This window comes from Molossus molossus, unplaced genomic scaffold (assembly GCF_014108415.1).
Source record: "Molossus molossus isolate mMolMol1 unplaced genomic scaffold, mMolMol1.p scaffold_m16_p_23, whole genome shotgun sequence".
Taxonomy (NCBI): Eukaryota; Metazoa; Chordata; class Mammalia; order Chiroptera; family Molossidae; genus Molossus; species Molossus molossus.
In genome coordinates, this window is record NW_023425359.1 from 3,258,389 (window position 1) to 3,279,860 (window position 21,472).

General features: G+C 41.5%; 1 protein-coding gene across 1 annotated transcript in view; it reads left to right on the forward strand.

The window, feature by feature from the left end:
• The window catches only part of RYR2 (ryanodine receptor 2), a 450,374-nt gene that overhangs the window by 69,068 nt on the left and 359,834 nt on the right, over positions 1 to 21,472 (forward strand). The window contains exons 5-6 of the mRNA XM_036277752.1: positions 14,666 to 14,686; positions 20,770 to 20,784. Coding sequence (XP_036133645.1) covers positions 14,666 to 14,686; positions 20,770 to 20,784 — 36 coding nt within the window. The remainder of the gene's footprint in view (positions 1 to 14,665; positions 14,687 to 20,769; positions 20,785 to 21,472) is intronic.

A 21,472-nucleotide genomic window follows, 5' to 3' on the forward strand; every position in this document is an offset into this window, starting at 1 on the left:
CTTAAGCCCTGGCCGGTTTGGTTCAGCAGTTAGAGCATCGTTCCATGAACCAAAGGGTCTTGGGTTTGATTCCCAGTCGTGGGCACATACCTAGGTTGCAGGTTTGATCCCTGGCCCCAGTTGGGGTCCTGCAGGAGGCAACCAATCGATGTGTCTCTTTCACATCAATGTTTCTCTCTCTCTGTCTCTCCCTCCCTCCCTTCCGCTCTATCTTAAAATCAATGGAAAAATATCCTCAGGTGAGGATTACAAAATGTATAGACATATACTTAAATTTCATTTTAAATTCAAGAACCATTTCAATCTTTTGTTCTTATAACAGTAACATAGGAGAACATAAACTGAAGGTACCTTCCCACGACCCTCCTTCCCCTGACAACAGCCACAGCTAATGGATTGGTTTGTGCTATCTAGAAATGATACACACACAGTTTTACACGATGGCATCATACGATACAGAGTGTGTGCCATCTTTCACAACTTAATCCTCTATAAGGACCCAAGGCCCAAAGGAAGAGAGTCCAGGTGTAATGGATGAGACGGGCTCTGGTTTTCCCTGTTCTCCTCGCTGCTGGCTTGGTTCTCAGCCCACTTCCCTCATGGTTCCCCTGTGGCTGCTGCAGTGTCAGGGATGATATCTAAGCTAAGACCATCCGTAGGCACAAAAAGGAGCTGACTTTCTCATTTTTGTTTTTTGGGAGCAAGGAACTTCCCCCAGAACTCCCCTGGTAGACTATCCCTCGTGCCCACTGTCACATGCTCATGCCTCCATCATTTACTGCGCAGGAAAATGGGCCACCGCACTGACGCGGAGCTTGGGGAGGGGGAGGACAGGCACCTCTGCAAAATCAGGTTCTCGTTTTGTAAGAAGAAAGATGGGTTTATGTGTAAATGAATGTTGGACAATTTCTGACATCTTTTGCTGCAATACAGAGCAGACACGGAGGTACCATGTATACCATCTTTATGCCTTAATGGAAATATTTATTCAGATTTGAGATCCTCCAGGTTCTTGTGTCCAGCTAGGTCTAGCAAGTGAAATCCTATCTACGAAGAGCCATCAGCGTCTATGCTCAGTTGTCTCCATAGCTGGGAAGTGGAAAACCGATGTCCCTTCTTCACCCAACCGATTCATGCAGCGTTTGTGCCAAAAAAGGGGCTGGAGACACAGAGATAAATAAGAATGCATCCTTTCTTGGAACTTAGCAATTTAATAGTGAACAGAAAAGGGAAATAAATCATTGTAATGGGTGTGAAACATGCTTTGATAGCAGTTCAATGGGAGCACGGAGGAGAGAGCTCTGATCGCTCGTCCGACTCCTAATTGCTTCTACCCTCCACGCAGGTGTGTGTCCCATCCCACACAGCTGACGTCCTCCACAGGTCAAAACTGGGAGGCGCGTAATGGATGAGTCCATTTATGTTGTGGGCAATATGATGTTACCGGCTATTTATATTGAGGCTGCAATTCCCAAATATCCATTGTAACTTAACATTTTATTTCCAGAAGCGGGTTCTGTTTGCCTCTCTGTTCAGGAAAGCATGAGTACTGCTTGGAGAATGTGGCTAAAGGCTAATATAAATCAATATACTGACTAACCCGACAGGGTCCTGATTCAGCATCTTGTCCAAAGCCTCTGTACACAGCCATGTACCTGTCCTTCCTTCATCTGTGAAGTTGGTACAGTGATTGAAAAGTTAAAGGTGCTTATAGTCTCCTAAAGGGCTGACAGCTAAAATATGCACCGAGCACACTATGTATTTACTGTGCGTCGATATGGACATTGGTCTGTGATTGAAACACCCATCTTCAGTTTTACTGTCTTCCTGTCTCTAGAGAGATTCCTTCCTGCTCTGAGACCACGGATAGGATGCATTTCTGTGGATTTGGATGCTGTGTTTTCCAGAGAATCCAGCATCAAACTCAATAAGGAGACCAATTCAATCAACATGTAATTCGATCACCTGGCGCAGTTATGCCTGTTTTAGATTATGAATCTTGAAATGGATAGATTATTTTATTTGATTAGTATCATTCAATTTAGACATCTTCAGATTTTTTTGTGTTTAAAATTAAACAATATTTTAAATATAACTATTTGATAGCAAATGAATCAGATGGTAAATTGATGTGACAAACTATTTCTGAATATATTAATGACAAAGATATTCATAATTTATTGAGACAGCTGCCTTTAATTTTTATTCTTTAAAGTTCAAACTTTATTTTCTAAAAACACTGTAGTCTAATTTGAGAGCATACTTCGCCTTTCACCATTTTTAGCGAGTGGCACCGCCCCTAACTGGCACTTCGTCACCATGCACTTACCACCTTCTGACGGGTACCTGTGTTTATTTTACTCTTAGTTTGCAGTAGACTGCCTGTCCCCATCAGAGTGCCCGGCCTCTGCGGCAGGGCTTCTAGCGTGTTCCCTCGGTACCACCCACACCAGGCAGTGCGTCTCATGGCACGAAGCAGATATTCAGTGTTTGCTGGCTTGGATTATAAGATAGAATTTATGTCAAAAATTAACGTCCTGAAAATTTCCGAAGATTCTGTCTGCTGTTGTAGTAAGAGTTCTTTCGGGAGGGAGGAGAAAGGAAGCTCTTGGAGTCGGGTGATCGTCCATCCTGTTTGCTGGCACCCCAGGTTGCCCTCTGCGGCCCGGCTCCTCTCCTGTGGCCCATCCTTCTGCTGTCCTGTGCCCCAGCCTGGATGAGAAGTTAAACGGCCATCTCCAGTCAAGGGCCTTTGTGACTCAGATAAGCGTTACAGACCCTTTCCCTAGAAGCAGTGTGGCGAGTATGGGCACATACGGGCTCCCTGGGAGGGCGGCTCAAACCTGAAGGCAGGGCAGGCAGCTCCTTTGCCTCAGCCACACTCAGAAGCGGTGGAGAAAGACCCGGACCAGCGGGGAACCCGGGGCCTGAGAGCCCGCGGGCGGGCTGACCTGACAGCACGAGGCCAGCGCTGGCGGGACAGGCAGCTCTGCTCACGCGGCTTCTGAGACAGTGCGAGGCCACTGGTGCCGAGGCCACACAGAGCTGAGTCCTTCCCTGGGACAGGACACCGCCGAGCTGCCCTGCACCATTGGCGGAGCGCAGGACACCAAGGGCAGGCGGGACAGGCTTCACACTGTCGTCACTGGTCTCCACCGTTCTGGAGAAAGACAAGATGTATTGAAAGCATCGTGTTGTTGGACATGAGAGAAAAGAGTCCCACTGAGATCAGAAGGTGCACAGAGAAAGGCAGGTAAGTGCCGGGCATGTAGCAGTAGACGCAGGAGAACAGCAGCGGGTGGCAGGACCTCGCGGCCTCTGTCCGTGCAGACCCGTCGCCAGCAGCCCGGAGCAACGTGGAGACGTCTGTGCAGGGTCAGTGGAGAGAGCCTGGGAGCCAGGGGTCCCTTCCAGGTCAGGACGGAGGTGGAAGGTATACACTGTGGATGCAAACACGCAAGAAACGGTTTCTTGTGGGGGTTGAGGGTATAGGAATAAAAGCAAGATTCCAGGGCCACAGAGAAAAATCGGGATTGTTTACACACCTGTGATGGCGTGGAGATTTTGTTTTGTTTTTCTGCTAATGGTTTACAGAATAAAAATACTAGTGTATGGCCTGGCCCGGGCGGCTCAGTGGTTGGGCATCGACCCATGTACCAAGAGGTCGCCGGTTCGATTCCCAGTCAGGGCACATGCCCAGGTTGTGGGCTCAGTCCCCAGTGGGGGGCATGCAGGAGGTGGCCCACTGACGTTCTCTCTCTTCGATGTTTCCATCTCTCTCTCCCTCACACTTCCCCTCTCTCTAAATATCAATAAAGATGCCCTGGCCGGTTTGGCTCAGCGGTTAGAGCGTCGGCCTGCGGTCCTGAGAGACCCGGGTTCGGTTCCTGCTAAGGGCGCGTACCTCGGTTGCAGTTTGTTCCCGGCCCTGGTCGGTTGTGCGGGTGGCAGCCACTCGATGTGTTCCTTTCACATCGATGTTTCTCTCTCTCTCTCTCTGTTCCTCTCTCTCCCTCCCACTCTACCTGAACAAAAAATGGAAAAATGTCCTCGGGTGAGGATAAAAAAAATAAATAAATAAAAATAAAATTCAATAAAGAAAAAAAAAACACTAAAAAAAATACTAGTGTATGACTATACTATTAGGAGTAGGGAAACCAATTCTGCCATGTATATATCCACAAGGTGTAGCCTTAGACTTACATAGTGGATTTGAGGTGGGTGCTACATAGATGTTTAAGTTGAGCAGATTTGTTTGTATTTTCCCCATGAGGAGTCTCTGGTCCCCCTGAAACTGTTCGAGCCTTGCTCGGGGGACATATGTGCAGTGGGTGGACTCGGCCACTGGGCCGTCGCGTGGTGCCCTGCCCAGGGCTGCCTCCATCACTCTTCTGCCTGAGGCCTTTGGCCCGTCACTGTTCCACACCGTCCCCTGAGCAGACTGTTTGCTGTCGCATGACCTCAGTTTTGTGAAGGAATTTAAGGTTTAGTTTTTCTTTATAGTCTGAGTTAGTTCCTCCTACCGTTCATTCTCTATCCAAAATGGGCTTTCTGAATATGCTGTTTCCCCCAAATACGAATTCCCACGTTCTTACCACAGGATTCTTCACTTAGAGTCGGCCTTCCAGGAGTTCACCCATCCTTCGTGCACACGTCCATGGGGGTGTCTTCCTCGAATCTAACATAACCCCCCGGCAGAAGTTTTGGATTATAGAGAACTGCCTGGACGCTCCACCCCTTCCCCTGCTGTGGAGACCTTGCATTAGTGGACGCGTTTGTCATCGCCGGAGCAGTGCTGGCGTGGCATTCTCACTCAGAGCCCGTAGTTGACGTTAGGGTCGCCTTTGTGCTGTGCCTTCTGAGTCCTGACAAATGTGTAATGTCATGTACCTACCGTCACTGGGTCACACAGAGCAGTTTCGTGTCCTACACGTCCCCTGTGCCCCGCCCCTTTATGCCTCCTGCCTCTGCAGCCCCTGGTGGCCACTGCTACTCTTACTGTCTCTGTAGTTTTCCTTTTTCTAGTGTAATTCACAGTTGGAATCATACACTATGTAGCCTTCCCATACTGGGTTCTTCAACATAACAATGTGCATTTAAGGTTTCTTTGTGTCTTTTCCTAGCTTGATAGCTCATTTCTTTTTTCTTTTTAAAACATTTTCTTTTCTTTATGGATTTTTAGGGAGAGAGGAAGGGAGAGGGAGAGGGAGAGAGAGAGGGAGAAATATCAGTGAGAGAGAACATCAATTGGCCGCCTCCTGCACGCCCCCCACTGGGGATCAGGCCCACAACCTGGGCATGTGCCCTGACCTGGAACTGAACCAGAGACTTCTTGGTGCATGGGTCGACGCGCAACCACTGAGCCACACCAGTTGGGTGCTCATTTCTTTTATTGCTAATATCCCACTGTCTGGATAGACAACAGTTTGCTTACCCATTCACCTACTGAAGGCCATCTGGGTTGCTTCCAAGTCTTGGCAGTAATGAATAAAGCTGCTATAAACTCGTGTGCAGGTTTTCATGTAGGTATGAGCATTCAACTCTTTTGAGTAAATACCAAGGACTGTTGATTGTTGGATCCTGTGTTTCGAGTATTTTTTTTGTAAGAGACTGCCAAACTATCTTTCAAAGTGGCTGCACTCTGTTGCTCTCTCACCAACAATGAATGCGAGTTCCTGTTGCTCCACATCCTTGTCAGCACTTGGTGTTGCTACTTTTTGGAATTTGGCCATTTTAATAGGGGTGAGGTACTGTCTTACTGTCATTTTAACTTGTATTTCCCTGATAACATCCGATGTTGAGCATCTTTTCTTATGCTTATTTGCCATCTTCATATCTTCCTTGGTGAGATGTCTGTTCAGATCTTTTGCTAAGTTTTAAATTGGGTTGTTTATTTTCCTATTGTTGGGTTTAAAGAGTTCTCTGTACATTCTGACACCAGTCCATTATCATGTGTGTTTTATCAGATGTGACTTTTATCAGATGTGCCTTTTATCAGATGTAAGTTTTATCAGAAGTGTATTTTATTAGATCAGCTTTTGTCCCATTTGGGGCTTATCATTCAGCCAACAGTATCTTTCACAGAGCAGAAGACTCAATTTTAATGAATCCTAACTTATTAATTTTTCTTTCATAAATCAGCCTTCTGGTGTTGTATCTAAAAAGTCATCACCAGTCCAAGGTCATCTAGATTTTCTCCTGTGCTATCTTTTAGGAGTTTTATGTTTGTGTATTCCATTTCAGTCTGTGGTCCGTTTTGAGTTAGTTTTTGCCAAGGGTTTAGATCTGTATTGGTGACAAAAACTATCCTTTTCTTTTTTTCTTTTTAATTTTTAATTTTTTAATTCTTACCTGAGGATATTTTTACATTTATCTGCAGACTGAGTAGGAGAGAGGGAGAGAGACACATCGATTGGTTGCCACCTGCACAATCTCAACCTGGGCTGGCAACAAACTGCAACTGAGGTACATGCCCTTGGCTGGAATTGAACCCAGGACTCTTTGGTCCACAGGCTGAAGCTCTAACCACTGAGCAACCAGCCAGAGCAAGACTATCCTTTTCCACTGACTTACTTTTGCTCCCTTGTCACAGGCCAGTTGGCTGTGTCCTGTGGGTCTGTTTCGGGCCCTGTTCTCCGTCGACCCACTTCCTCTCCAGTCTCGGCGCTGAGCTCCGCCGGGAGTCCATGCGCAGGGTCTGCTCTCCTCTCCTCTCCTGCACGTGGTGTTGGCTCCCCTGGGTCATGTCCTTCCTGTGTAAAGTTAGGATAAGTTTAGCAACATCCACAAGATAACTTGCTGGGATTTTCATTGGGATTGCATTGAATTGTTTTGTTAAAATTATTGTCTTCCTCTTTGAACCCATCTCTTTTTTATAGGAAATACTTATGGAATTTATTTGACTTTATTAGTATATGAAGTTTATTATCACTCGTAGTAGATCCATCCAGAGTTTATATTTTATTTTTATTTTTTTGTTAACCCTAACCCGAGGATATTTTGTCCATTGGCCAGGAATCGAACCATGGATCAACACTCTCAACTACTGAGCCATACTGGCCAGGGCCATCCAGACTTTATTGAAAGTTAGTTCTGGGTTGAGTTTTTTCCCAATAGCAAAGCAATAGTCCCCTTGGTATTCATGACCTCCTTACTGTGAAGCCTCCCCAGCCCCCCACGTTCAACTCACATTCTCAGAGGTTACTTTACACACTTGCCGTCTGGAATTGTCCCCATTAGCACTGATCAGTCCCTGGATTTTAGATGTTTTAATACTTAATAGGGCTAGTTCCACCTTATTGCTTATTTCCCTTCACAAATTGTTCATTCTCATTTAGACTGTTTTCCCAAATGAATTGACTTTGGTATTTAATTGATCCCGGTAGTTCTGATTGAGAACCTATATGGCTGAGAGCTGTTGTGCACTATTTGCTAACTCATCTGTCTCATTCGTTAGCTCCAACGTTTATGCAAGAGCCATTTACACATATGCTACGCTTAGAGAAAGGGGGCATTGGTGATTTTAAGTTAGAAAGTGCATGTATGTTCCTGAGGACAGGGACAAATTCAGAAAGCAATTTAAATAGTGTTACAAAAACTGTTCCTACTTTGAAATAGGAATAGTTTAGGAAGCAGTCGATCTTACTCTTCCTTTATCTAGTTTAAATTTTAAAAGAAAAATTTTAAACTTCTGAATGAAAATTCTAATCCCTTTTCTTGAATTACGTCAAATGTGTCAGTATGGAAGATTGCCAACTTGATTGTATTGTGTAAGTCTGTTTCATTGTTTGATAAACCCCCAAAATGTAAGGGTTCTACCTGATTAATACCAAAATCAGAATAAAGCCAGGAAATTAGGCTAAAGTATGACTCATTGAATTTTTAGGCTTAGTTTTGTGACTTCGTTTGCTTAATTAAATTTATGGTGAGTTTTTTCCCTACCTTTATGGTCTCGTGTAGTTTAAAATACACATCACATTCTCTATTGCATGGAGAGGTGATTTTTTTTTTCTCTTTCTTGTCATTTTCCCAATATTAGTAATACATCTGTTGATCCTAATTTAATACTTTGTATTTTTTCATTTTTTAAATCACTTCCTCCTGGGAGCATTTAGGTAGAAATGTCACTTTGAGGTCCAGTGAACTCTGTTATTTTAAAAATATATAAAATGGAAAAGGAAATAGAAATAAAGAAAAAGCAGAAAAAACCTTTGCTAAATAACGAGACCAGTAGTTATAAGAAAGAAAGCAAATGTTAGATTCATAGCACAAGGCCTAGGGTGGCAGGTTCTCGATAAATACGAGTTTCTCTCCCCTTCCTCTCTGACGGGATAAACCCAGTGCTCGTTGAAATGTAATTGACACAGCTCAATGCCAGTGTTTTAATAAAAGTGTATATGTGGATGTCTTTTAATTCCTTGTTAAATGGCATCAATAATTGGTTCTTTGAAAAGACTAATAAAATTGATGAACCCTTTAAAAGACTGAACAAGGAAAAAAAAGAGAGAATATAAAATTAACAATATAGATATATTTTTTTTATCCTCACCCGAGGACATTTTTCCATTTTTTGTACAGACAGAGTGGGAGGGAGAGAGAGAGAGGGAAACATCGATGTGAAAGGGACACATCGAGTGGCTGCCACCCGCACGACCAACCAGGGCCGGAGACAAACTGCAACCAAGGTACGTGCCCTTAGTGGGAACCGAACCCGGGTCTCTCTGACCACAGGCCGACACTCCAACCGCTGAGCCAAACCAGCCAGGGCTAAAATTAACAATATTAGGACTGGAAAAGAGAAAATCATTGTAGAACTTTTAGATAATTAGAAAATAAAGACTATAATGAATAACTTTATTCCAATGAATTTAAAATTTCCTAGACCAATACAGTTTTGACTGCAGTATTATGGAGTTTATTACTTTTAGAAGAATGAAATGTATAAACCTTCATGCATCGTGGGAGATTTGGACTGTCTTTTAACTATTAAAGACGTTGAATAGGTAACTAAAAGCATTATCACAAAAAAGTCCTCACTGATTAATTCAACAAAATATCTAAGGAAACAATAATATCAATCTTTCAGAACACTTCTCAGCTAATTTTATGAGGTCAATATAACCCTGATCTAAATTATGACAAAGACCTTGCAAGAAGAAAAGTGATATACTCATATTCATCAAGATCAAGGGTGCATGAATTCTCCCCAGATGACTAGCATATGAAACCCAGGAACAGAAAAACTCAACCAAGATAGGGTTCAAACCCTATTAATGGATTTACAAAGTCAATTAATATCCTTCGCTATTTTAAGGGTATGAGGATACATTTTACTAGATACTTTAAAAAACTAAAAAATAAAACATTATAAATGAATACATCTGTAATGCAGGGAAACTTCTTCAGCCTGATCTACACAAAGGTAAATCTTTGAAATCCTGAATTACTTCATTTCAGGGTTCCATTAAGGTGGTGAAAGTGGCCACACTTAGAATTAAAAAGTGGCCCTGGCTGGTTTCGCTCAGTGGTTAGAGCATCGGCCCATGGATCAGAGCGGCCTAGATTCGGTTCCTGCTAAGGGCACATACCTCGGTTGCAGTTTGTCCCCGGCCCCAGTTAGGGTTGTGCAGGTGGCAACCAGTCCATGTGTCTCTCTCACATTGATGTTTCTCTCTCTCTTCCTCCTTCTCTCCCTCCTGCTGTATCTGAAAATGAATGCAAAAATGTCCTCGGATGAGGATAAAAAAAAAATAATTAAAAAGTGAATTTAGCGAAGCTACTGCTCAGTATAATTTTCAGTAATATATACATTTGCTATATATTAGCAAAAAGCAATTACACACTGGAAACTTCTAAATGAACTTAAGCCAGTGTAACAGTGCATTAGTCTAGCAGAAGTTAAAGGGGCCCTGAGAAGGACCAGGAGCGCCCCGGGTTCTGCTGGTGGAGGGCGGGCAGTCACAGACGGTGGTTCTCTGCACAGCGACCATAGATCAGTGCGAAGTCACTCAGCATCTCAGCAGGTTTTCTTTTTTCTCTTTCTTTTAAATCTTCACCCGAGGACATTTTTCTATTTATCTTCAGATAGAGTGGGAGAAAGAGAGAGAAACATTGGTGTGAGAGAGACACACATCGACTGGTTGCCTCCTGCATGACCCTGACCAGGGCCGGTAACTGCAACTGAGATACGTGCCCTTGGCCGGAATCAAACCCACGACTCTTTGGTTCGCGGGCTGATGCTCTAACTGCTGAGCCATACTGGCCAGGGCTCAGCAGATTTTCTCTTTGTGTGCATGGAAATTTATAAATTGATCCTAAACATTATAGAAAGTTACTAGGATCACTATTAGCAAATACAATGTTGAAGAAAAGAACAAAGTTGGGGCCTCTGACTACCAGATATCAAGATTCATTTTGATGTCACAATTCAGATAGTAGGGTGTTAGCACAGACGTAGAAAAGTAGGCCACAGTGGAATGGAGTTCACAGATAGAGCCTCACGTTGGTGACGATCTGTGACGCGGGTTGTGCAGTCAGTGGGGGGGACGATCGCCCTGGGAAGCTGCTGGGTCAGTTGAGCTGCTAGATGAGGGAAGAATATCCATGATTCCCTCTCCCCCACCATGCAGCAGAGTCAATACCAAACAGGTTGCAGCTCTCAGGTGAAAGGTAAAATAATACATTTTCAAGAAAATAACATAGGAGGGTCTTTTCATGACAAAAAGCACCAAGTGTGAAGGAAAAGATTGATAAATTGTACTATAATTAAGAATGTCTGTCATCAGAGTTACCAGTAAGAGACTGAAAAGACACAGAAGACACAGTCTGGGAGTAGAATACTTGAAAAATGTGAACAATTCTGACAAATCAGTAAGAAGAAGGATAGGCAGCCTAGTAGGAAGGCATGGATACAGGTGGGACAAAACGCTCACAGCAGCAGACACTCCGTCTGCAGCAGACGGACGGTGCTGTGTGTTAGCAGTCCTTGGAGAAGGCACATGAGGACTGTGACAAGGTGCCACATGCCCTCCAGAGGAGCTAAAATGAAAAAGACTAGTGATACAAGTACTGCTAAGGTGAAACACACTGCTGCTGAGAAGGTCAGTTCGTACCGCCACTTTGGAAATCTCTTTGGTAGTATCTACTATAGCTAAATACTTAAAAATCCATAACCGTGCAATTCCATTTCTGATATAGATCCAATAGAAATATATTCATGAATTCTCCAAAAGATATGTACAAGAATGTGCACTAGAGAATTATTAAAACAATTTTTTTTTTTTTGTCTTTATTGATTTGAGAGAGAGGGAAAGGGAGAGGGAGAGAGAGAGAGATAGAAACATCGACGAGAGAGAACATCGATTAGCTGCCTCCTGCATGTCCCTCACTGGGCATTGGGCCCACAACCTGGGCATGTGCCCTGATCAGGAATTGAACTTAACCACTGAGCCACACCAGCCAAGCTAGAGAATTATTTATAATAACCTCAAGCAGGAAATAACCCACATGTTCAAGTGTTGAACAGATAAGTGAATTGTGATATGTTCATCCAATGGAACAAGCAGGGAGAATGAATTGATTACTACTGCATTCAACAACATCACAATGGATCTTACCAATGTCATGTCAGATAAAGAGGCTGGATAAAAAGAGAGTACAGTTTGTTTCTAAAACCAGAAAAAGGAAAAAGTAGTGAGTGGTAATGGCTCATGGGTAGCTTTGGGGAGGGCATGAAGGCAACCTTTACATCTTGGTGCTGATTATATGGGTTTGTGTACTTAGTAAAATTGTAGCAAGCCATGTGTTCATGGTTTATGTATTTTTCTAAATTTGTTATATTCATTAAAATCATGGCCCCTCCAAATCATAATTTTACTTTAAAAACTCTAAATGACTTCATTATAGTTTGAATCCTGGAAGTTAGTATGCAAATTTTAAGTTTCCCCCCAATCTTAATAATAAATGTGCAGGGGGGAATTATTTATAGGATAGAGCGGTTTTATTGGTTTCTGTTTCCCCTCTAATTTATTATTTAAAAAATTAACATCACAGTAATGGATTGTAGGCATGCATTGAATATTTTAATTACTTTTCCTCTATCTGCTTCAACATTAAAAACTTTATATTCATGATGGATGTTTTATTGTTGTGATGTAATTTTGTGGGAATGCATCTATGCAGAAAACTAGACATGTTGTTTGAACAGTAAAGCGAGATAACGTCTTTGATGTTACGAGTCTCTAGGTGCATTTTACATTCTCTTATCTTGATGATACACATTGTATCAGGTGGCACTTACCATGCAATTCCAAATTAAATGTAGACTAAAAATATGAAACAAAAGAGAAAAAGGATGATGTATCTGGGATCTCATGCACATAGAGGCATTTTAGGAGAATGTGGCTATGAAGTGGGCCAAATTTCAAGGTCAAGCTCCATCATTAAGTAGCTGTGTGGCCTTTCTGTTGTTGTTATGGAAGATTCGCAATGCCTTTATGCGTCATTTGTTTTTTCATTTGTAAAGTTCAGACAATAAGATTACACGCAAAGTGTTTAGCTCCAAGCCTGGCACAGAGTAACTGCTTAATAGGCAGCCTATAGATTTAATAGGCAATTTGGAAGAAGCAACCACAATTTTTTTTTCTTTTAGGTTATGAAATATTCATGTTTATGTGCCCTAAATTTACTAATCAAAATATGAATATGAGGTATCATATGACTGTTCCAACTTGCATGTGATGATTGAATTTAGAAATAACTACTTTTATGTTGTATTCTTATTTTCTTTAGTCTAAATCAAGTTGGTATTTAAAAAATATTTTCTTTTTCTTAAAGGAAATTTTGTTTTTATTTTTAAAATGACATTGCCCTTTTTTCAGTCTAATATGATAAAATATTTAAATTTCCTACAGATGTTAAAATATTTATTTTCTCTGAATTAATGGAATCAGTATACTTTTGAAAATTTCCACATAGTTGGATAATAAATTATTGGAATAAATGTTCATTTGTCTTATATGCTTTATGGATTTCGTAATTGCTTATACTCTAAAATTGGCCAAGTTTATTGTGAATTCTATATTTCCCTTCCTTGACTAGTTCCATATAAATCATTATCCTTTTTACCATTTACAGGCATTTGATTAAATGATTCTTGTTACCATTCATAAGAGATGTGCCAGGAAGTCACTCTATCACTTCTGCATAATTACAACTTTATTGCACTTTAGTTGGTCTTCTCATTCTGTGGACCATTTATCGTCTTGTGTGTTCAGCCCAGAACTCACCCAGCATATGCTGTGGCTCAGTCATTTGGAGGGTGGTATTTGGATATTGAGTCTGTTATATTATTGCTACTTTCTTCATACTTAAGAAACTGTTTCTGTTTTGCAGTACAGATCATTAAAGAACTTCTATTACTAGAACTAGTAACATTACTCTTGACTGCAAGTTCTCTTTCTTCTAGAAAAATCCCACACACTTTATCTTTGCACAATCCTAGTGTGTGTGTGAATGTTTAATATTTAGAAGTGAAAATAATTATGGGATAATATAATGTCTTTGCTAATCATTGAAATCTCTAAAAGTATGGTACTGTATATCCTGTTTTCCTGATATATATGAGAAGGAAATTATTTCATATTTCTTTGAGTTGTTTTTTTTGGGGGGGGGAATAAATAATAAATACGAGAATTTGTTCTTTTGAAGGTAGAAAAGTGAATAATAACTGCACTACACTAGACATGACTAAATTGCATCCCTTTGCCCCAATATGGAAATAAATAAACGTATCACTCTTACAGGAAAATGTTTAAAATGAGAACTTGAACTTTATACAACAGCTAAATATCTTAAAATGTGTAGCAAAAACCAGGCTTTTCCATTCAGTAAATATGTCTTTCTCAAATAACTATTGCATGTTTTTAAATTCAAAGTTTGTGAGAAGACTTAGAACAGGTTTTGCTGAGGACTAAATAAAATACTAGAGAAGCCAAAAAGCTCGGTTAAGTAATCTGTTTAAGTTACTGAATGTCACTGGGGCTTCAAAACAAGTCCACTGTATATTTAAGTTGATATTTTTATATCATTTCACAACATTAAAAAAATAATTACTCTGTACGTTGCATTTCACGCACACGTTTGCTCCCAGGAGCTTGTTTGCTGAGGGATGGAGAGTCTTAGCTGTGGCCCAAGGCTTCCGCCAAGGCATGGCTTTTATTATACTCTGAAATTTATGTGACGCTCTGGAGACTGGTGTAAATAATTTTACTTTTATTTCACAAAAGATTTGTAGTTACATGCTGTATTTAAAATTGACCTTTTCTATTAAAGATTCTTAGAGGAGAATAGTGGTTCCTAAATCAAGAGGCCTATTGTGTTTGAGGATTAGGTAAATATTCACATTTGCTTTTGAGTGTATTGGGTTATTATTTCCTATACCTGGTGCATGTCCAGCCATTGAAGTTCTGATGACTAATTAATTGAGATTTTTTTTTTTCAGGAGATTAATGTTATTAATTAAAAATTTGAACAGTTTCTTATCCTTTAGAACTGGAAGTAGATTTTGGTGCAGGGACCACACTTTTGATGTATTTAAATGACAGTAGCTGAAACATTGCCAGGTATTTGCTTGCTTGTTATTTATTTTGGCTTTTTCTTTCTACAGCAAGTTGATGTGGAAAAATGGGTATGTGTTTCCATGGATTTGCGAAGAAATTGTGATCTAAACACATGCACGTTTGCTGTTGCCTCTAATCTTTTTTTTGTTTTGTTTTGTGTGGCTTCCTGGTGTGGCTTGTACTATTAGTTTTCGAAATAACTGCTGTGTTGTAATGAACAAATATAAACAGTCTCCCTAGAACCTTGTCTGGTTGCTCCAGCTGAACTGGGGGATATCGAAATGCTCCCCATCCTTAGAACCACGTAGTTGGCTTTATAATACGATACGCTTCTGGTCAATAGGATGGCTTTTAGTAATATTGTATATCTTTTATCAAAAATCTTAACTAATCTGCCCTGGCCAGTTTGGCTCGGCAGTTAGAGTGTTGGCCTGCAGACCAATGAGTTGTGGGTTCAATTCCGGTCCTGGCCCTGGTTGGGGTCGTGCAGGAGGCAACCAGTCATTGTGTCTCTCTCACGTCGATATTTCTCTCTCTCTCTCTCTCTCTCTCTCTCTCTCTCTCTCTTCCCCCTCCCATTCTATCTGAAGATAAATGGAAAAATATCCTCGGTTGAGGATTAAAAAAAATCTTAACTAATCTTAAAATCCCACTGCTTAGCTCTGATATTTTCCCATGTACTGTCGAAAATGGCTGTTGCACATATTCATACAGTCTTGAAAAGTGGGGGTGATCGTCAGTGTCATGAAGAAAGACTCAGATGCAGGATTCCGGAGGCTAAGTTTGGGGACCAGCAGTGTGACAGGTTGCATGATGTGGCCAAGTTTGGTTACTACTGTGGTGTATTTCCTCCTCTGTTAGGGAGCGGGAGGAAGGGAGAGGAGAAGTAACAGGTGGAGTTCGTTACCTGTTTCTGTACTTGAGGGTAACAGAGAACAAGCTACCCCGCCTCTCTCCTACTTCTCCTCTGTCCCTGGGTCAACGGAGGCTGGGTCCTTTCTCATATTCAGTGAAATGCTCCAGTCATTTTAAGTCACACAAGTCTCATTTCGGTAATTAAAGTGCCCAGCCCCATGCAATAGAAGCTGAATTTAACTCAAGTTCACTTGTGTCCACAACTCAGGCCTCTCTAGGCAGGAGGCCTGCAGGGGTGTGGGGGTGCAGGAAGCAGCTTTTCCTCTCCCTCCCCCCTGCCCGCTTGTCTCCGATTGAGAGTTATTCTCTCTGGACGAACTGGGCAAAGGAAGCCCTGGGCAGCTCTCCTGTTCATATTGTAGGGCATTCATGCAGCTCAGTGATAGATATGCACGTGTCCCAGGGGTCAAGTGTGAGGATTATAGTAGCTTATCAGACATGTTGATTTTCCTTACCCTCTAAAAAGGAACTAGATAGACAATTATAATACATATATATGTCTAAGCCATTCAGTCAAAAGGAAGGGCAGTCTAGTTAAACACTGTACAGAGTTGTTGATAGCTTGAAAAAGACAACAGTTGCTACTGATCGGCCCCCAGAATATTGTAAATTCTTTGTATATATATATATTTTAAATTCTCACCCAAGGATATTTTTCCACTGATTTTTAGATAGAGTGAGAGGGAGGGAGGGGGGGAGAGAAAGAGAGAAACATGGATGTGAGAGAGACACATTGATCAGTTGCCTCCCACATGACCCTGACCAGGGATCGAACCTGCAACTGAGGTACGTGCCCTTGACTGGGAATTGAACTCGAGACTCTAAGCCAACCCGGTCAGCACTGTGAATTCTTCTTAAAAATGCCAGCGAGCCAGTGCCTGTCCTGAGTGTGTGTGATGGGGGCGTGGCCGTGGCTGGTGACAGGTGCGCAGGTGCTGGTCCTGAGTGTGTGTGATGGGGGCGTGGCCATGGCTGATGGCAGGTACTGGTCCAGTGCCTGTCCTGAGTGTGTGTGATGGGGGCGTGGCCGCGGCTGGCGGCAGGTGCACAGGTGCTGGTCCAGTGCCTGTCCTGAGTGTGCGTGATGGGGGCGTGGCCGTGGCTGGTGTTCAGGTGCTGGTCCAGTGCCCGGCCTGAGTATGTGTGTGATGGTGGCGTGGCCGTGGCTGGCGGCAGGTGCGCAGGTGCTGGTCCAGAGCTGGGCCTGAGTGTGCGTGATGGGGGCGTGGCCGCGGCTGGCGGCAGGTGCTGGTCCAGTGCTGGTCCTGAGTGTGCGTGATGGGGGCGTGGCCGCGGCTGGCTGCACGTGCACAGGTGCTGGTCCAGGGGCTGGACACCGAGCTCCCTCCAGGGCAGTGGTTCTCAACCTTCCTAAGGCCGTGACCCTTCTATACAGTTCCTCATGTTGTGGTGACCCCCAACCATAAAATTATTTTTATTGCTACTTCATAACTGTAATTTTTCTACTGTTTTGAATCGCCATCGGAATATGTGTTTTCCGATAGTCTTAGGCGACCCCTGTGAAAGGGTCATTCGACCCCCAAAGGGGTCGCAATCCACAGGTTGAGAACCACTACTCTAGATGCTTCTGGGGCTGCCATGCACACGTCTGCCAGGGGTGCAGTCTTGGCCATTGTCAGTGGGGATCCTAGGAAAGGAAGCATTTACATGGGATGGTTTTAATCCTCGCCTAAGGATATATTTTTTAAATTGATTTTTAGAGAGAGGAAGGGAGAAAGAGAGAAACTGGTGTGAGGGAGAAATATCAATTGGTTACCTCTTGTATGCACCATGATGAGGGATGGAACTCCCAACCTTTTTTTTTTCTTTGGTGTTTGGGACAACGCTCCAACCAACTGAGCTCCCCAGCCAGGGTGGTGTGGGATATTCTTATCATAAGAGAAATAGTTGAGTTTTCCCACACGTGTATGTCCAGACATCTTGTTGGATGGTATAGATTGATAGATGCTTGCAACCTGAAATTATGATCTCAACTTCTTTTGTCCTCTAAAGTTTGTTAGGAGCAGCATGAATCAACATCAGTTTAAAATAGCCACCAACAAACCCACATCTTTGGTGGTGAAATAACTCCTTTTCTGAACATAATGAAGTTTAACAGATTATCCTCCCTCATAAAGGAGAGGGGACCAGCGGAAGATTAAGGAGGGTCCTGGTGTCTTGACACATGGAAGAAAAGGTGCCAAAGAGGCTCGCACGTGGTGGGTGTTCTGTGTGCAGGCGGGGCAGTTCGTGTCCGAAGGGGCCTGGCCAGAACTCTGCCCCAGTCTCTCAGATGGTCAGGCACATTTGACCATTTTTTCTCATTGTCCCCGACTGTTTATTTTGTTGCTTCATTGCTAATTCCTTATTTTTAACCTTTTTTGGGAGGACATTTCAGTAAAGGTTTATTTAAGACTTCTAAGACAAATTCATATACAGAAGTATTAATGTTTTAAATGACTTAATCATTTCACGACACTGAAATAACAGTTAAAAAATGTCAAGATTGAACTGCAAGGCATAATTCTAGTGGAGGAGCCTTTTCTGTCTCCTGAGTTTCTGTTTCTTTCTTTGTATCAGTAATACATTGAATCTAATGATGCCGTCTCTTGATGTCCAACGTTTGATGACAGTTTTCAGAATAAAGTATTGCTGTTTGAGTTTTATACTCCTAATCATTTACATATGCTAAGAAAATGCTTGAGGACTTTCAGATCTACGAGGTCCCGTGACACATGCTTCTTTTTGTCACCCCTCAGAGTCTGAGGCCACCTGTGTTTGCGTTAAAGCATAAAGGCCGCTACTCTTTCTAGTTTTCATGGCCGTGTTGCGTGATGTGGGGTTATGCCCCCCATTCTTGCTCACGTGTAAGGCTTCATCTGACCTGTCAGTTCTGAAGTAATGAAACTAAACTGGGACACACTGAGTTACTGCCATTTGCAGTTTTAGTCTAAAAAACTAAAATTCCCCCTTTGTGTTTCTGTGTAAATGGATCATTATCCCCCAAAATATTTTAAGACAGAGAGCGTGTCAAAATCGATGCTGGTGCCTGGGCTCTAATTTTCTTTATGGGCATTTATTTCTGTATCTTGTCCCATGAAATTTTAGCTCATATCCAATGAAATTTTCATGAGGAAAATAAAGTAATTTTAAAAAATATGTTTTTATTGATTTTGAAGGGAGAGAGAGAGAGAAACATCGATGTGAGAGAGAAACATCGATGTGAGAGAGAAACATCAATCAGCTGCCTCCTGCATGCCCCTCGAATGGGGATTGAGCCTGCAACCCCGGCCTGTGCTCTGACCAGGGATCAAACCAGGACCTCTCAGTCCATGGGACGACAACATTTAATCCACTGAGCCACACCAGCAAAATAATTAATTAATTTTTTGTAGCATAAAAATGATATTCTTTATACTTAAATTGGGGCCCTTTTCTTCAATAGTTAGCTTTCTGCATGGGTTTTTTTTTTTTTTTTTTTTTTACTTTTTTTTATGGTATGTGCTCCTAGTGGGAACTGAACCTGGGACTCTCTGGTCCTCAGGCCAACGCTCCAACCGCTGAGCCAAACCGACCAGGGTGGGTTTTGTTTTTTAAGTTATGTCATCAAAATATTTATGTTATTCTTTTTGTGTCACTTTTTATCATAGCGGTGCACTGTTTACTTTGAGGTTAAAATAATATATTTATCCTTTTTGTTTTAATGCATCTTGCATGCTTTCTTGCTCTTGAATGATCTCTTTTGAAAATCTAACAATGTTATTATAACTTTGATGATACCTTGCACTTAGGCTAACTTGACCAATAGGTGATATGTTCAGAAAGTAATGCCACAAATAATCCTTTCATGTTCTTGATTATCTTTCGAAAATAATGTCTTCTACCTCTGCATTCTGTCTTCCATGGAAGGACATGTGAGTCTTTGCAGGTTTTTGGGAGTCACTCTGTTCTGTATCATACACAACTCGGGAGTCCTGAGTGCCAGACCCAGCAGCTCACCAACCTGTCTTTTTCTGCTTAGTGCAGTTCTAAAGTAATTCAGTCTAGATAACTGACAAAATTAGACTCAGAGCATTTCTGAAAGAGAAATCTCTAAAACCTGGATCAGTGTAATCTCATGAAGAAAGTGTCTGTTATAAACCAGGTTCTGTAGCAAAATTTTGCAGTCTTGTTTTTCTTTGAATTGAGGCTTAAAAATAATTTTTCCTCAATTCTTCGCTTAGTGTTGTCTATATCACCATTGATTATGTGTGGTTGCTCAGTTTCAACACGGACAATAGTCTCCCGATATCATTTACCATTGATATCCGTAACCGATATGTAACTAAACAGCCTGTATTTTCTAATCTTAAAATGAAGTGGTGCTTCACTATTTTTCCTTAAAAGTATAATATTAAAAATGAAAAAAATCAGCCACAATACTATGTTTTTAGGTTTCAGGAAACTAACTGTAGTATCTATAAACATGTAGGTTAGAAAACTTGCTGTTTCCTGTGAAACTAATGTGGATGCGTGTATCTTCTCAGTACAACTTAGATCCTTGTGACAACTCAGTTTAGTCCTGAGTCTGGAAAAGTAATGTCATTTTCCTTCTTAGCTCTTCTTCATCTGTGTGTGTCTCTTAGGAAAGGTCAGAGGTACTGTATGAGCCTAAAGAAAAACGAAGGAATGTGTGCGCATATTATGTTTTGTAGAAGGAAAAAGAGCCATTGTATATCTTGAGAAGAGGCTGTGTTATTTTAAGAGATTCCTTTGGAATTCATGTCCCGACGTCTAGGGACAGCTCACGGTTGTCTTTATCACAGCACATTAGTTGCGACCAACCTTACCTGCTTCTAATCCACTCTTCTTACTAAAATTAGCTGTGTGTTGTTTATCACTGCAGTTTTATGCAAAAGAGGAAATGAAAAAGTGTTAAGAGCATTTTCAGAGTATAACTGTAAGATTACATCCTTGGGGTTTTTGGTGTGAATTGAATCACGCATTCAAGTAGAGCAGCATGTTTTCACAGAAACAGGAAGGGCTAATGTAAAAACCTTTTTGAAAACAGTTTTGCTTGCTCCAGCTTTTATCTGGCATGTGAGTGACATTGTTTTGTTGTGACAACACAGTGAATGTGTTTTTGTATGTTTATTGTTCACATGAATTCATTTAGAAATCTTTAGAAATAAGAAATCTTTTAAAATGTCTTTGAAATAATATTTAATGTTTTTTCTCTTTTCTTCTGCCCGTACAGAAATTCATGATGAAGGTAAGACACTGGTCATCTGTTGTATGTTACGCTTTGATTATTTTAAGTTTGGTTTAGTTGTTATTATTTTTAGTATTTTGGGGTTAATTCTCAACAGAGGATATTTTTCCATTGAAATTTTTAGATAGAGTGGAAGGGAGGGAGGGAGGGGGAGACAGAGGGAGAAAGATGGGAAAACATTGATGTGAGAGAGACACATTGATTCATTGCCTCCCTCATGACCTCAACCAGGGCTGAGGATTGAACCTGTAAACCAGGTACATTGCCCATGACTGGGAATCAAACCCAAGACTCTTTGGTCTAAGGGCTGATGTTCTAACGCTGATCCAAGTTTGATTTAATTTTTGAATTCATAGCAGTTTTTTTCACATTTTAAAGTTTTAGACATTAAATCAAACTTCAGAACTTTTAGGTTTAAACGAATCAATCACATATTTAGATTTATCAAATTAATAAACACCTTTGTGTCATATGGTAACACATTAAGTTTTAATTTAGCCAATGTTAAGAATTGCCTCATTAAAACAAAAATGTTTAATAGCTTTTCACTTAGCATTTTCTCTGTGGGAATTGTATGTCTGTTTTGTGTTATGCACTCGTGCATTAATACAATAGGAAATTCATACTCCGGGAAATCAGAAGAGGTACCAAGTACCTAGGGTGTGAACTTCCTCCAGGAGAACTGAAA